This window comes from Papaver somniferum, chromosome 9 (assembly GCF_003573695.1).
Source record: "Papaver somniferum cultivar HN1 chromosome 9, ASM357369v1, whole genome shotgun sequence".
Lineage (NCBI taxonomy): Eukaryota > Viridiplantae > Streptophyta > Magnoliopsida > Ranunculales > Papaveraceae > Papaver > Papaver somniferum.
In genome coordinates, this window is record NC_039366.1 from 3,357,372 (window position 1) to 3,374,060 (window position 16,689).

The window sequence follows — 16,689 nt, forward strand, 5'->3', positions numbered from 1 at the left end:
GCTGTTGAACTCTTCATTGATTTGATTTTGAATGTCAGATAAAGAAGGTAAAGGTTCAAAGGGGATGGGGATGGGGATGAAAGGTTTAATTTTTGGAAACATGTTATCAGGAATGATAATGTTCTCCAGTCCATTCTCTGGAGTGGAGTGATGTTTCCTAGCAACAAATTTGATGTTAATTCCTTTTTTCTTCAACATGTTATCCTCAACTCTATTGTTTTCAAGAATCTTCCTATGATTCTTTTGACAAGAAATGGCTTCAGGATTAGTAGTTGGGATATCCTCACTGATGAGTTGTTGCAAGCCATCTTTAAAGATAACATAATTCTAAGGACCATCTAGCTCTTGAGAACTATTCGTGATAACAATTTGTCTTTGTGTTTGATAGCAAATTCCTTTGCAACATCTTTGTCTGAGAAAAACCTTTTCTTGATAATGGGTTGAGGACTACTGGTAGCAGAATGGTTAGGAGTTGTGGAGTTGGAGGGATAAGAGTTGTTGAGATTTAAGGAGTGGGTATTGAGGATGATATTATGTGGGACTTCTTATTTTTCCTCACAAAGAGGTCCAGGATGATCAAGAATTCTGCACACATTGCAGAAGGAAATACCATTCAAAGCATATGCAAATTCAAGCCAGCGAGAGGTTGTTGGTGTTTCATAAGCATCAATACCAAATTTTAGAGCTCCAGTAACATCAATGGTTATAAGAACCTCAAAATTCTTTTCATCTTCATCCCTTCCATAAACTCTTTTAGTTTCTAAAAAGATTCTAGTTGGTTTAAGTATATATCTCATATCAGGGATGATATGTGTGGGAACTCTTTTCACCAGGACCCAAATCCTTACATTATAAAAGTTTGCTTCATCAATGAAGTCAGGACCAGCTGGGGGGACTTCAGTTAAGACTATGAGTTTGTCAAAAATACCTCTGGTGCCTCCTCTTCTGAAAACTTTATAATCTTGTATGCTGCCAAGTCTGATTGAATAATAATTTCTCTCTTTTTCCAAAAAGGAACCTCAACATATCTTATAAGCTCCCAGTTAGAGTTTATGAATCTTGAGATAGTTCTTGTTTCATGATAGATTTTGCTACAGAATCTACCAATAAACACCCATTTCCAATTTTCTTGTTTTTTAGGTAAGGTATTTTCAGAGTTGATGAAAACTTTGGGAAACAGGTCTTCAGGAATGTTTCGAGAGGAGTTCATTTGTTCAACCAGCTTTTTAAATTGATCTGTAGGTTTAGTTCCTGAGGTTGAATCCATAAAAATTTTGAAATGGGAAAGGTTTTTGGTGATGGTAATGCTAATGAGGGTGAAGGAGAGGAAAGTGTTTTGGGTAGTGGTGGAATAATGTACTTTAATTTGAAATTTTAAGTGTAGACAATTGGTACGCTGAAGGTACTGTTTGTTGTTATTATGCAGTTGACAGGAACATTGCTCAATAGTCCAAATGCTAACAGTGGGGAAGTACATACTCCATGTGTTATCTAAGTGGTTCTAGAGTCTGTGATGCTTAGCAGTGCTGACCAAGTTGGTGTTGTTGACTACTAGTGAACCTTGTGAGGACGATCTGTCAATGAGCCAATATCCAGACAAAGAAAAATATGCGTATAAAATAGTTTTTTTATCCGTAAGTTCTGGGTATGGTAAAGGATTCTAAGTATAGTTTCCACCAGAGGTTGGCAGGCCTAATTTTTGTAATATGCATATTAGGATTAAATAGGGATTCCTGATGGCTCTGACTAGCTATCTTGATATCTTCTTGAACAAGATGAGTATAGACGCTGTCATGGAAAGCCATAATTAATAATTGAGAAAGGGAGAGGAAGATACTGATCCCAAAGACGATGACATTGCGAGATGGCCTTGATAGCTAGATTGAGAATGACCAAAGAGGAATCAGTTGGGACCAATGATGTATTTGCCAGTCTCCACTCCCTATTGAGCCCGTATCGTTGTTGCGGTTTGTTGGCATTTTGTTCCAAAGTGAGACCCACAAGTGAGTCAGCATTCCAATCATCTCTTGAGGTGATTGCAGTCTGAGTACTAGTCTCCTGATTCGAAGGCGAGTTGTTGATACGTGTGAAGGTCCGGTCATCTTGGTACACTGCACATAGACTTAAGCCAAGTGTAATAGCATCCAGTTTCCACCCTCCAACCGTCAAAAGAAATGGGCGGTTAGATGATAAAATATTGTGTGAAAAATAACTCCCCTTAAGTTGTAGGCAATGAAATCCTATATGCGGGAGATTTGAAGCGACAAGGTTGTAGAAGAGATATATTGAGAAGGAAAAGATTTCTCTTTGGGAATCGACGCCATTTAATGGTGAAACGACCCGAGACCAAAGAATGAAATCCTTTATAAGGACCTTTTCAGTTGCCGGAGAGGATTTTAAACTATTTTCCTATGTTTTAGATATATGCTTTTTTCCTTCGAAGTTGTTGTATTTGATTCTTTCACCATGGTTGAGATGAGAAAAACTTGGATCGAACGGGCAAGGGGAAGATGTTGGAGGTAGATATCGAGCGCCGAATTCATTGGTACCCAACTGAATACTGTGTAGATTTCCTGCCTTATGGTATGGCATCTCCTCAAGGATGTGAGTCTCCAAATTTTAAAGACGATTTTTCCTGGTACTTGGATGATTTATAACACAATGTGAATGCGAAGATAGAGGAGTGTTTGCAGCAGGATGGACCACCAAGAATCGTGCATGAGTTGTTGGTTGATTCTCCAGTTGAGCGTCTTGTGCAATTTTTCAATCAACCAAAGCCCTCTCCAATCAATCAGGATACCAGTAAACTTTTCCTGGTGCATGGTGCAGGAGTTGAGAGTGGTGGAGTCAGCCAGCCATCCAATGGAGATATTGGTGAATCTAGCAATCCTCCTGTAGATGTTGATATGAGTGATGTTGATGTTTCGGAAGAACCTTCCCCAATTGTTAAGCCTCGTCGATATGGTTCTGAAGATGATTACTGGATCTTGTATGCTTATCATCCAAGGTATGGGCCATTCCAAGTGCATGAAGGTGTCATCATCGTGGATGATCGTTTTTTTGTCTCCGGATTGAGTAGGATTGGGTTTCAATCCATCACCCGCCCCATAGATTTTAGGCTTAAGATTCGTCAGATGGCTGCACAACCTTGGAAATATGATGAGCCAATGCGTTTCCCAGTGATGGATTCCCTTTGTCCCACAACATGAAGAATTGGACGAGCTATTTTTTCCGGAATGCCACCACCCGCACCGATCCTGCTACCGATCCAACTCAGCCGGGAAGCGGTTCTGCCAATGGTGAGCCAACAACTGTTGAACCTGAACAGGCTGGTCATGGCATGGGAGCTGGACCAAAATAGGTCTTTTCTAATGGTGAACAACAGACTCTACCACCAGTGATGCAGTCTCTAGTGCCTTCTGTGCGTATGACTCGGAGTCGGACTCAGAGTGTCAGTCAGGGGACCCGGAGCAAGACTCGTTAGCAGAAGAAGTAAGTAAACTTGGTGCTTTTCCTTCTCTAATTCCTGCAATCCTATGGTTATAAGAAACATGTTGAAGGTGGTAATAAGGTAGAGAGGAAGGAGATATAGTATTTGATTTCTGTTTAAGTTGTTTTGAATTATTTTGACACACTTGGTTAGTTGTTGAAATATGTAAGAATTACTGTAGTAGTTGTGGATGGTTAAAATATCTTTGGTTTGGTTTCAAATGATTTGTATGTGTTGTGATATATAGTGTCTGGTAAAGAACTGCTCATAATTCAATAGAATGTTAATTTTGGTTATCCCTTTTAAGTTATTGAGAGAGGGTGTGAATTGGGAGAGCGGGTGTATAGGTGGGTGATGATGATCAGGGATTTGATTGCATAGATGGGTCTTGAGATAGAATTCAGAATTTCTAGTATTGTTGAAGGCTTTGTTAAAGTTAGTTCTAGAGTGAGGAGTTCTATTCGGGATGTGTATAGAAACATCCAGGGAGAGTTATTGGTATTAATAGTATTGATGCTTGGGGTGATTGAGGTGATATTTGTGATGTTTAAGTTGTTCTTTGTCCCTGTAAGCTTTGTAATTTGTGTGATAACTGTAATTTCCGGGATTTTGAGATTGTTTCTGTGATTTGCGAGGTACCTTTAAGATTTCCAAAAGAAGAGAGTTGAAGCAGTTACAATTAGAGCTGGCAAACGGGCGGGCCGGGGCTTGCCCGTTGCGGGTTCCACGGGTTCGGGTTGATACGGGTTGAAACCCGCGGGTTGAAATTCTCCACGGGTTGTCATTTCTTCAACCCGTGCCCGTAACGGGTTTAACCCGCGGGTTCACGGGTTAGCCCGCCCGTTTTATACCTTAAGAACATATCCTAAATGAGATCAAATTTTGGAGCCATTATTTAGCTAAAAACAAACACTATATAATCTACATTGTTCTACTAGTAATAATGAATATCGACTACAACATTCCCTTATCGCAACCGCTTAATCTCCCTTTCTCCAGAATGAGCATCCCTCGGTAAGTCTAGCTTTACCTCCAGTTGGTTGGCACAAGAAAGTTTGACAATTTCCACATACAACCACTGTTTGTGAGTGACTGAATACAGTTGCTCTGCCTTCAAAAATCCAACAACAACACAAAGATTCAAATATTCATATATTCTCCAAAATCACAAGAAAAACTGAAAAATACAAGTAATAACTACTACTTACATGTTGAAGCATCCTTGGCACTTAATATCTGACAGCATAATTGTTAGTTTTTGTGCCCACTAGACAGCAGTGAAGCGAGACATTCCTTCGGCTTGTATTGCCGACGAGGTTGACTGCTGCCACCCTACATTCATAGTAGTATCCTGTTGGGGTAAAAAGTAAAGTGGCAAAACCTTCTTGCAGAAGAAATGTCGCTGTCACTGCCGAAATCTTCCATACACAAGCAAATTGGCAATGGTGGCAGAAATTCAAGGGAAAAGACAAAAAAAGTTGTTGTCTATCAAAAACACAAAATGCTGAAAACAATACAGTAGCCCCCTTGAGTAGTTGATTGTAATAAACTCACCGGTACTACGACGTTCACTAGCCCCATCTTCTCTGCTTCAGAAGCATTGTAAAATCGAGCTAGAAACCACATTTCACGTGCTTTTTTCGGCCCGACCTGGTAAACCACCACCAGAAGAAAAATAACATGTTAAGGGCTATGATTCCCCCACTGCGCCAGAGAATTCAGTTTCAACACTTACCAAACGAGACATGATGGAACTTCCATAACCTGCGTCAAGACTTCCAACCTGCACAAATCCACCGTAAAAGGTATTTTGAGGAGATCAGAAAAATAATTCTAGTGTGCAATTTCTAGATATGCATTAAAAAATTAACATTCCAAAGAATGCTCATAAAACAAGCATAATACGAGTACCTTTGGACCTGTCTGGCCAAAAACGGCATTGTCAGCAGCTATTGTTAAATCACAAACCATATGCAATACATGTCCTCCTCCAACCGCACAACCTGCAAATATATGTAGTAAACCTTTTTTGCCTTCTTCAACCATAGCAACGTGATTTCCTTTCACAAGTTTTCTCTTAATCCATGTAAAATACTTTCTGAAACCCGAAGATAAATGAACTTGTAGCAGGTTCTGTGCACGCCGGTTGAAACAACCCACAATTGCAGACATCTCATCGTGGAGAGACGGCTCATTGGTGATTTAGGTTAGGATAATCCATACTAAGAAGGAGAAAAACTAGTAGATCAGCTTGGTAAGCAAAAATGTAGATAGCAAACGAGAAAGGGAGGTTTTGGGGAGAAATTCCGACGTAAAGGCAGAAAATTCCAGCTAGAAAAGACTGTTAGGCCACTAGACGACAGGGGTAATGGCTAGAAATAACCGGAGAAGAAGAAGGACCGGCAATTAAGAGAGAAATAATCAGGTGGGATAAAGAGAGAAGCGGGGCCGGCCCTCCCCTTAAAGCAAGCCAAGCCTTGCTTGAGGCCACACATGGAAGAGGGCATCAAATTAACGACATCGACATATCAAGGTAAACCTTGGCTAGCTAGAAGAAAAGAAGGTTAAAAACAGTTTTTACTAGAGATATTTACGGTGTTGTATATAAAGTTTTGGTCTAACAAAACAAAATGGTTCATAAATGTAGTTGTGATCGTTTCTATATTCGATTCAATTGTTTAAAATAGTTACTACATGTCTGCTCATTTAACGTGTAGATGTTGTATGTAACGGGGGAACTAGCTAGTTAAACTCCCACCACTGCTAGTTATCTGTAGATACGTAGTGCAGGTGCAAATAGATGTGTATCAAAAATTGTCTCTACGTCACAAATATGTTAGTTTGATTTTCTAGGAACGAAAAATGTACGGACGGCTTCGCTTTTCTATCCATTATCAACGAGTTTGCTGTAAAAATTGTACAAAGACAATCAACTAGCAGCGGTCAATTACTTCCTTTTTACAGCTTCCTTTCTGGAACACAGGGACACAAAAGTTTTGCTTTAGGCCACCAAAATCCCAGGACCGGGCCTGGAGAGAAGGAGTCGTAGAGAGAAGGAGAATTCACCCCGATTTTAGCATTCTCTTGTTCAAAACTAAGAATTGAAATTGGCCCTCGCATCAAAAATAAATAAATAATTCAAAGTTGCCCCACGTAGTTGCATAACAAATTGAAAGCCGCTATGACATTATCAAGCTTCTTTCCGATGACCTTACCTTTTATGCTCAATAATTTCTATTAGATATGTTCATTATGTACGTTCATTATACATCCCCGATAAGATCAGTTTGGTGACACAGACATTGTTATAAGTAAATACAGATTGCATACTTCAAATCAGTTAATTATGAGACTCGATAAAATAAATATTTTTCCGATATTTTAGTTAGTATATATATGAAAATATCGGAAAAATATGACACAAATAGTGTTATAAGTATTTTAATGCATATGAAAACCGTGAGTACAAAGAGTTATAATGAAACGGTGAATATAATACAGGAGTCGTATTATTGAGAAATCTGTAACAAAGATGTACTAAATTTCCAACAATTTCAGAGTGTGGTAACGAGTTAGCATAGTATCACCATTCACCCACTTTTCCCCAACCTTGAATTGTCGGTGTTGGCTTAGACATCAACAATCAATCCACATATTGAGCAAAGATAATTACCTTTACTAGCCAAAACTAGTTACACCGAACAATTACTGATGCGGACTTCCTAGACGGGATTAAATACGAGAATCTATAAAGTGATTTAGTGCTAATCCCAATGGGAAAAAAAGAAGACAAAATTCCAAATATGCATACCTATCAAAACCACAAATTGCTTCAACTCATTCTCACCCATATATAATTCACTTCTAGTTTTGCGAACGACAAATCTTAGTAACAATAACCACGATTTTTTTATTTTTCTAAGGAAACAGGCAATGCCTCGTAATTTTATTAACATGAAATTTCGATTACGTCATGATCAATTACATCAGAAGACGCAGAAAATAATATTTAGTACTGAAGTTACAAATTTCGAAACTTAAAGAAACGGAAAAAATTATTACTTAAACTAACCAACCACTATACTAACCTATAAAAAAATAAAATATAAAAAAAATTATTACTTAAACTTACCAGTCATACAGAGGATAATTTTGGCATTTAAATAAACTTAAATCCTACGTAGCTATTTATCCAAATTTCACCAAAGAGGAGAGCATTTATTCAATTCCTACTACCTTGAAAATTGAGCAATCCTTTAAGAAATACAAAGGTTTGAGTCAAACCTTATGGAGCGACAAGGTTTCAGTCAATCAATATTGACGGACTAAGTGAAATCAGTCAAGCTGGTTCGCACTCAAAATACATTTTAGTCTAGGGCTGCACAACGGGTAGGGTGAGTAGGATATGGCCTATACCCGCCACCCTACCCGTTTACTGGCGGTTAAGGAAATTTTTACCCGCCACCCTACCCGCCAAATAATGGATAGGGTAGGATATGGTTAAAATACTGGCGGGTAGGGTAGGGTTGGCGGGTATGAGTAGGGTATGTGCACCCCTAGGTAGGGTGGGTAGGATATGACCTATACCCGCCACCCTACCCGTTTACTAGCGGTTAAGAAAATCTTTACCCGCCACCCTACCCGCCAAATAGTGGATAGGGTAGGATACGGTTAGAAAACTGGCGGGTAGGATAGGGTTGGCGGGTATGGGTAGGGTATGTGCACCCCTATTTTAGTCCTCTAAATAGTTAACTTAACCACAACTGAAATGTGTAGAGGAAAACAATCCATACCCGTGCATCAGAATCCGCTGAAATGGGTGGAGTTATTCCACTTCTTTTGAAAAGTCTTCCAAATCAATATTGCAGCCGATATTTATATATTTATTACCAACTACTCCAAGTATGTACATTTCAAAAAAAAAGGAATGGATTCACAAAATCTGGTACTGAGAAAAAAATGACTAAGTAAACATGAAAATCCTAATTTCTCCATTTTAAGCAGACCTCAACCCTTCCATAAGCTTAAATAGACACATCATTATGTCACAAATCAAAAACAGTAACTACACCCAACGAAAACATGGGCAGTACATTTACTAACAACGAGAAATAATAAGACATGTAAATCTTGTTGGGTGCAATAATCAAAAATAAGGAAAAAATCAAATAAGCAAAAATTATTGATACTTAGCTCCTTTAAAGTGGAAGTGATCGATTTGATGAAACAGACGAGCTCCCTAAATCTCCGCAACAGTAACAAGGCAAAACTTTGGAAAAACATAGTGAGTCACGTGTTCAACACGTTGCCCTTAAGACATTAGCTCCCGGATACACTCAAAGTGATGCTATAGCCCTCACAGGACGGATATCTCCAGGATAAAACACCCTACTGCACCTACTACTAGCATATGTAGTAGATGCTCAACTTGAGCTTGGCAACTCCGAAAAAACCGTTAAGGAAAATCGCGAACGCTTAAGAAACTCTATAAAATATTTTCCCTTAGGGGTCCCTCTAAAATATAGATCAAACCCTTTCCCATAAATTTTACAAAAGTAGTGAATTTGTTTATATAATGGAATAATACAACTTAAAAAGATGAACTCCCCGATGTGGGACTAAAAGCTTATATAGTCTCTTAAAACAACTAAAAAGTGGAAACTCCACGGTGTGGGACTAATAAGTTTTTCATTCACAAAAGAAAACAATAAATTATAATTTTTATTAAAACTTTAAAAATCGTATTTTATTAATCATTTTCCAACAATCCCCCACATAAATGAAAACCAATAAAACACCGATAGATCTTGGTAAATCAACAGCCCAATCTAACTGAATAGACATACATATCAAGCATGTTGAAGTCATACTATCCATTCCAACGTCATCTCCCTCACACAACAATGTGTTGCCCCCAGGGTTATGGATTGCAAAAATCATATAGTATAGAGATCTTTCATATTTAGTTCCTCACAAGTGAGACTAAAGGTTCCTTTCACCAAAATGAAAAAACATGAACTAGTGAACCCTTAGCGACCCTTAGGTCCTAAGTTCCAGTAATACCAAAACCATCAAAATTAAAATCACATAAAAAGCGAAGGAAATACCATTTTAGGCAGAGGTGTCCATGAGGTCTTGAACCTTTGCTTAGTGAGATATTACCAGAATTACTTGTTAGAGACAGTGAACTATGTCTTGAACTGCGAAAATTTGATGTAATTCGCGATAATGACCACGAATGATATCTCCAAGGTTGCTGCAAAGCTCATGCCGTTTTGTCCAATTTGGCCCTGGACATATCTTGTTTCTCAGAATGCTCTAGAGAATCAAAGCTCATATTCTCATAGGAAGCGGCCCCACTTCCTCATTCAAATAGGTGAGTTTCCATAAAGAGTGTTACTGCTACACCCCACTTCAATCTAAAATTGAAACTATAGAACTCATTAAGACTTCTTAAAAGTCATCCTTCACATGCAGTCACACTATCACGTCTACACCATAGGGAAGGGACAAAGAATGAAATTCTCTGATTGTTTTTACCTTTACCCACCATAAATTAGTTGTCTCATTCGAAACCTTGATCTTGGGATCTCCAGTCAGCAAGGATGAGTATCCTTCATGGCAAGTTTAATTTATGAGCTTAAGCCCCATTGATGTGGTCTAAAGATAGTGGTAAAAGTGGTTCGATTCTCAGACTTCCGAAGGATAAAATATAGACTTAAATTCTAAAACTAAAATAGAAAACTCACTAATAATTAAAGCAAACACTGACAAAGTTGATATCAATATTAAAAGACAACTGAGGCTACGATTCCACTATTTTTTCAAGTTCAAAGTGATTTAATCTAATCTTTATATTATGCAATTTTCTCATTCAATTTGATTCTAAAACATTGCAACAAGTAGATTTTCAAAAACAATAATTGTAAATATCAAGTATGAAGCATCAAAAGTCTATAAACTAAGCATACTTCATCAAAATAGATCACAATCACTCAAGTAAAAATCATATTCAATTATAACTCAAGGAAAATAATCATAATCATAATTCCAATAAATAGATGAAATAGAATATACCACTTCTTGTTGGAAAAATAGCTTCCTCTATCGCCTCAGCAATGGGGTTTAGCTCCTCATGTTAATCACTTGCTCAAGATACATGTTTGTTGCTCAAAAGTTGATTAAATAGAAGAGAAGGTATGAAGCAGCGTGTTTGCAACAGTTGTAATTGTTACAAAAAGCACTGTTACAGAAAGCAGTGTTACAAAGAAATACTAACAGTAATAGTTGTTGGCAAATTGTTACAGTTTGAAAAAAAAGGTGACGGTTCTCTGTTCTTCTTCTTCCTATAGACTGCAACTCGGCTATTCTTCTCTGTGAATTTTTCTTAGCTCTGTTCTGTTTCTAAACTTCCCCAAAGTATGTGTAACCCTTCTTTGACCTTCAACCAACCTATATATAGGCAACAGACCAAAAAATAACTCGATTTAATCCCTCTCTTTCCTTCACAGCAAGTCTCAGATATTTTCTTTTCTGAATCTTCTCTACGCGTCTTACAAATTAAATCTGACGTCCAATAATCTCCCAATGATGACATTAAATATACAAAAGATCTTCTACCCTTATCTGCACGTAATCCCCATGTATAGAACCAAGAAAATTCCCGATAATAATGCTCCTCCTCTGTTTTGTTCAATCCAAGAATTCATCCCTATTCCTTCGTATTTGATAAACATACATACCATGTTATGCTCTAAGAAGTCCATCCCAACACGAATATGCAGTTGAATCACTCCAAATCAGATCCATAAAATCTCACAAGTCCCGTGAAACTCCAATCCTTTGTTTTGTATAAACTCGATTTCTGACCCTGTTTTTTCGATTCTACAGCTCATACCTTCCCTGTTTGACCAAAACAGGGTAATCCCAATCCACAACAAACACGAATTCAGCCTAAAACTCGATCAGAATCTCGCCAGAATGCTCTGCTGCAAAACTGAATTTGAATTCAGTTTTTCCCGCCAAAAATCTGGAGAAGAGAAAGGTCGTCCCCTATCCAGAGTAGGGGTGCCGATAGCAGGTGCCTTTGGGGTGTCCTGAGGGTGCCCCTTAGTGATTATGGTACCCCTTATCCATAGTGAGAGTCCGAATAGCAAGTGTCCTCCGGGTGCGCTTTTCGACAACTTTTCGAGCCGATTTTTCCAAAAATGTTTATTGGACAAAAATACCTACACACACATAAAACACCATAATAAGTACAAAAATGAGCACTATCAAAATATAAAATCGAGACAAATTAGACACAAAAATGTGTCTATCACCCATCCCCCTCGATGCATTTCTAACTATCTCTTTGGATAAACCTTTCATCAAAGGTTGTGCGATATTCTCCTTGGACTTTATCCAATCAATGGAAATAATGCTGATTGAGATTAGTTATTTATAACTTTAGCTATTATAACTTGGCTAACACAATGTATAGATATAGCTGGCACAATCAACATTTTTAGTTTCAATCTAGTTCTTTTAGGAAGAGGAATTACAATCTTAGTCAAACACCCCCACATTTTGACGCATTCATAAGAAGGTCATCTACCTTTCCATAAATCATATGGAGTTTCATATGATCCTTAAAAGGGTACTCTATTCAGGATATACTAGTTAAGAGGACTTTCTCCCCCCACAAGGCCGCAGGTAATCCTGAACTAATAAACATGACAATTTTCATCTCCTTAGGGATATGATTGTTATGTTCAAGGCTCCTAATTGGTTTCCAACTTCAAGTTTATACATCTTAAGGCTTCTAAGGAATCATCCTTATCCCTAAGAAAGTATACAAGATAGTACCTCGTACAATCATCTACGGAAGTTATAAACCATCTTTTACCACAGTGGTTTTGGGTTGAACTCATTTCAACTAGGCCTAACTGAATTAATTCTAAAGGTTTAGAATCACTCTGAACATTTGTGCTAAAAGGTTTTATAGCATATTTTGATTCTTCACAGATTTCACTTTTGTGTTCAAAATCCAAACTAAATTTGGATACGCAGCCTATGCTATCCAGTTAAGCATTGACTTATAAGTTTACGATTCCAATTCTACCACGTAAAACAATCAATCACACAAAGAAAGCACAATAATCAACTATGTTCACATCATCAGTTTTTCCGTTAAGCTTATATAAACCCAAAGTCCTATAACTCTTACCCAAATAAATCATTTCCTAGTTACAAAAAGTTTTCCAGATTCAATTAAAATTTTAAATCTTTTATCATCTACAAGAGAACAAGATACATGATTCTTGCATATGCTCGGAACATGAAAACTTCATCCAATGTGAGAATATTACAGATATGAGCTTCTACTCGACCTTTTCCTTTTATGCAACCTCTGTCGCAGATGAGTTACTCAGAAAGAGTTTCTCGACATCCCCTATTCTCTGATAGGAGGTGAACAAGTCTCTGTTTCAACAAACATTCTTAGTGGCTCCAGAGTCCACCCATCAGTCTCTCACATTGGTTATTAAAATAAATTCCGACATCATGTCACTGAACTCGTTCTAGTTTGTTTCAACTAAATTAGCATTAACTTTCTACTATTAAGGTTAATGTTGTGTACACTTTTACTGTCGCATGGCCGGGAATTTAACAAACATAACACTCATCCTTATCAAAATAATGCTAGAGAACTATGCTTAGAATTGCGTTTGATGTTCTCACCTTTGTTAGCTTTGAAAGATTTGTGTTCAGCCACATGTGCGGCGTTTTTGCAGACACCACATCTCACAAACCACAATCCTGAATCGGAAATTAAGATATGAGTTTTGAAGATAACATCTAGATATACAAACTTTGTTTGAATCACCATTTCAAAAAACTCATGGTTATCCCATAAAAAAATAATTTATTCAACAACAAATTTCTACTCGTCATAATTTTTCAGGAACGTTTCTCTGTTTTGTAAAATATCAAACAAATACTTTTACAACTCCAAAAGTTCCGAAATTTTATGTGGATAACTATCATAATGTTTACTACATTTGGTGAAAAGGGTTCACCGAAATTCCTTCTAGGTTAAGAGATAAATTCGAAACTCTACAGCTGACCAAAAATTCGTTTTTTTGTTTTTCACTTCACAATTAACATCCATGATTATTACAAATATTAATGTCTTAAGATTGTTGGGTGCAATAATCAAAAACAAGGAAAAATCAAATATGAAAAAGTTATTGATAATTAGCTCCTTTAAAGTGGAATTGATCGATTTGATGAAACGGAAGAGCTCCCCTTAAGACATTAGCGTCCGGATACACTCAAAGTGATGCTATAGCCCTCACAAGACGGATATCTCCAGGATAAGACACCCTACTACACCTACTACTAGCATATGTAGTAGATGCTCAACTTGAGCTTGACAACTCCGAAAAACCGTTAAGGAAAATCGCGAACGCTTAAGAAACGTTATAAAATATTTTCCCTTAGGGGTCCCTCTAAAATATAGAGCAACCCCTTTCCCATAGATTTTGCAAAAGTAGTGAATTTGTTTATATAATGGAATAATACAACTTAAAAAGATGAACTCCCCGATGTGGGACTAAAAGCTTATCTAGTCTCTTAAAACAACTAAAAAGTGGAAACTCCACGGTGTGGGACTAATAAGTTTTTCATTCACAAAAAAAAATAATAAATTATAATTTTTATTAAAATTTTAAAAATCGTGTTTTATTAATCGTTTCCCAACAAATCTAACTAACCAGCAAACCCGGGATATACATATAAGATAGAAGCAAAAATATCAACTTTCGCTCAACCTCCTATCCTTAAGCTCTTCCCAAGCTTACTTCCTCAACCTCGCTTCATACTCTGGAAAAACAAAACAAATTAAAGGGAATGAGCCACAATTCAATTCAGTAGGGGATAGAACAGTTTAGTACTCGAAGTCGATGTAAATTATAAAAATGTAGACAAGAGCTGCAGTGATAATCATGATGGTGCGGCCAAATATTGGCAATCAAATGCATAATAGCATATTAAAAATTTTGGTTTCTATCGTGTAAAACAAACGACTCAGTTCTTACTTCTGTGAGACCTTATTCCTTGGGGTAGTATTAGCTTATTCTTACGAATTTCATAATCAGCATCTCATTTAACCGTTTCACGTTCTGATGCAGAGTCCCTTATATTACACTGACCTTGCTGGAGAGGTACCCAAGTAATATTATGCGACCGTGTTAAAAAGGTACCCAACTTATATTATGTGAGCTGTTGAAAGGATACCCAATTTATATTATGCGACCGTATAAAAAAGATACCCGATTTATATTATGTGATGTTGTTGAATCAGTACCCAGTTTATATTATGCGACCGTGTAAAAGAAGTACCCAATGTATTTTTAGGACCGACTGAAGAACTGGGTATACTGAAGTCATCAGAAAAATAGAATATCAGTCCAACAATGACGTGAAAAGAACACCATGTAGCACCTACCGTACGTATACAATGAATGACATAAGTGTAAATCTAAGTTATAGGAATGACAGAAAGAAAGAACAATCAATCTTAAACAGGAGAGAGACCAAAGAAGACAAGTTAGCTGATGATGAACAAATGCAATAACTTGGTTAATAGCTTCAAAATCATCAGGATTAGCATATTATTATTCTAAATTATCATACTGAAATGCATCTAAACATGAACATGTATAAGGCAATTTTATGCCACCCTAAACACGTTAAAGAACCTAGAAGGCAATTAAAAATAATAGTTTAACATCTTTTGGTCACACTGTAAGTATTGATCAGTCAGGAAAGAAGACGATACATGCATTAATCATTTTAAAAGCCTGGATTATCTCTTGAGTAGCTCCATGCCAAAAGCCTGCAGATTTGGGGGGAATAGCGTAACCATTTTTAGACAGTGCAAAAAAGGGCAACAAAATATCTACTCGAGTACAAACCATAACTTCAAAGTGGTATCATGTCCCTAACGAACAAACCTTACGTTCTCATAGTAATTTATGGCATGGTCAAGATCACCTACACTAAACATTACTTGACATAGGGACTCTGGTGTAGGTCCCCTCCCTAGAAGCTCAAACTCACACAAATAGCCAGAATAAGACAGGAAAAAAGTGCAATGGTTGAAATGTAGGCATTGAGATTGGTACTTTCCATGTCAGTCTGCGGCAAAAAAGCATAGGAGTTAAGAAAGGTGTTTCACATGCAAGTATGATTCACGCTTACAAGATAATCATACAAGTATAAAGAGATCATAATCATAACTTTCTTTGAGTAGATACTCCTTTAGGTAAAGAAAATGTCTGTGATCATGACATTAATGAAACCCAAACAGTTTTTTTTTTTTGAAGCATGAAATTTTATTAAAGTTAGTAAGAAATAGCATCAGGGTACATTGTATCCAAAGAGTCTGCCATTACAATAGGACCAATACACGATGGTGTTTTGTGGTCTCATATTGTTGTGGATAGATTTCATGTAGTGCTGCCATCTGCTGCTTTGTTTGCTAACTCGTCCGCCGCCTGATTTCCTTCCCTGTAAATATGGTTTATGGTGCAATGCGGAATTTGGGCCAATCTAAGCTTGATTTCTGCTATCATATTGTTCAAGTACCAAGGTGGTTTGTCTGTCGAGGTTAAAAACCTTAGAAGGTTTTCCGAATCCTTTTCGAATTGCACCTTTGGCCATTCTCGATCTGTAGTTGTTCTTGACGCTATGAGCATGGCCCAAGTTTCGGCAGTGAGCACTGTTGTTATCTCTAGTGGTTGTGTAATTGCTAAGATTGTGATAGCATTTTCGTTTCGGCAGATAATTTCCGCTCCTGCCAGTCCCAGATGTCCTCTAGCTGCTCCATCTGTGTTGATTTTGATCCAGTCCGGGTGGGGTTTACTTCATCCCACTAAAATTGTGATTGACTTGGGAATCTGATGCAAAATGTTTGTAGAAGATTGCATTCCTGGTAGTACCGGTGGGAGGTTCTGTTGAGCCAGGTGTATTCTTATTGTAGAAGGGTAGCCATTTGGAGTATGTTTGTTGGGTTTGTTTGCTTATGGTTGTATACGACGTCATTTCTAGGTATCCAAAGGGACCATAAGAGAAAGCAGAATGTGGTGGTGGTTTCATTACCGATTTTAGCCTGAAGAAGAAGGGATATAGATGTCTGTGGGTTTACTGAAGTGGGT

General features: G+C 37.5%; 1 protein-coding gene across 1 annotated transcript; it reads right to left on the bottom strand.

The window, feature by feature from the left end:
- Window positions 1–4,741: 4,741 nt before the first annotated feature.
- On the bottom strand, window positions 4,742–5,662 carry LOC113311179 (1,4-dihydroxy-2-naphthoyl-CoA synthase, peroxisomal-like). Its single transcript, XM_026560029.1, has 4 exons — window positions 5,402–5,662; window positions 5,226–5,273; window positions 5,045–5,140; window positions 4,742–4,822 (listed from the first exon to the last, which is right to left on the bottom strand). The coding sequence occupies exons 1-4, from the start codon at window positions 5,660–5,662 to the stop codon at window positions 4,742–4,744; spliced, it is 486 nt and encodes a 161-aa protein (XP_026415814.1).
- Between the last annotated feature and the right edge of the window lie 11,027 nt (window positions 5,663–16,689).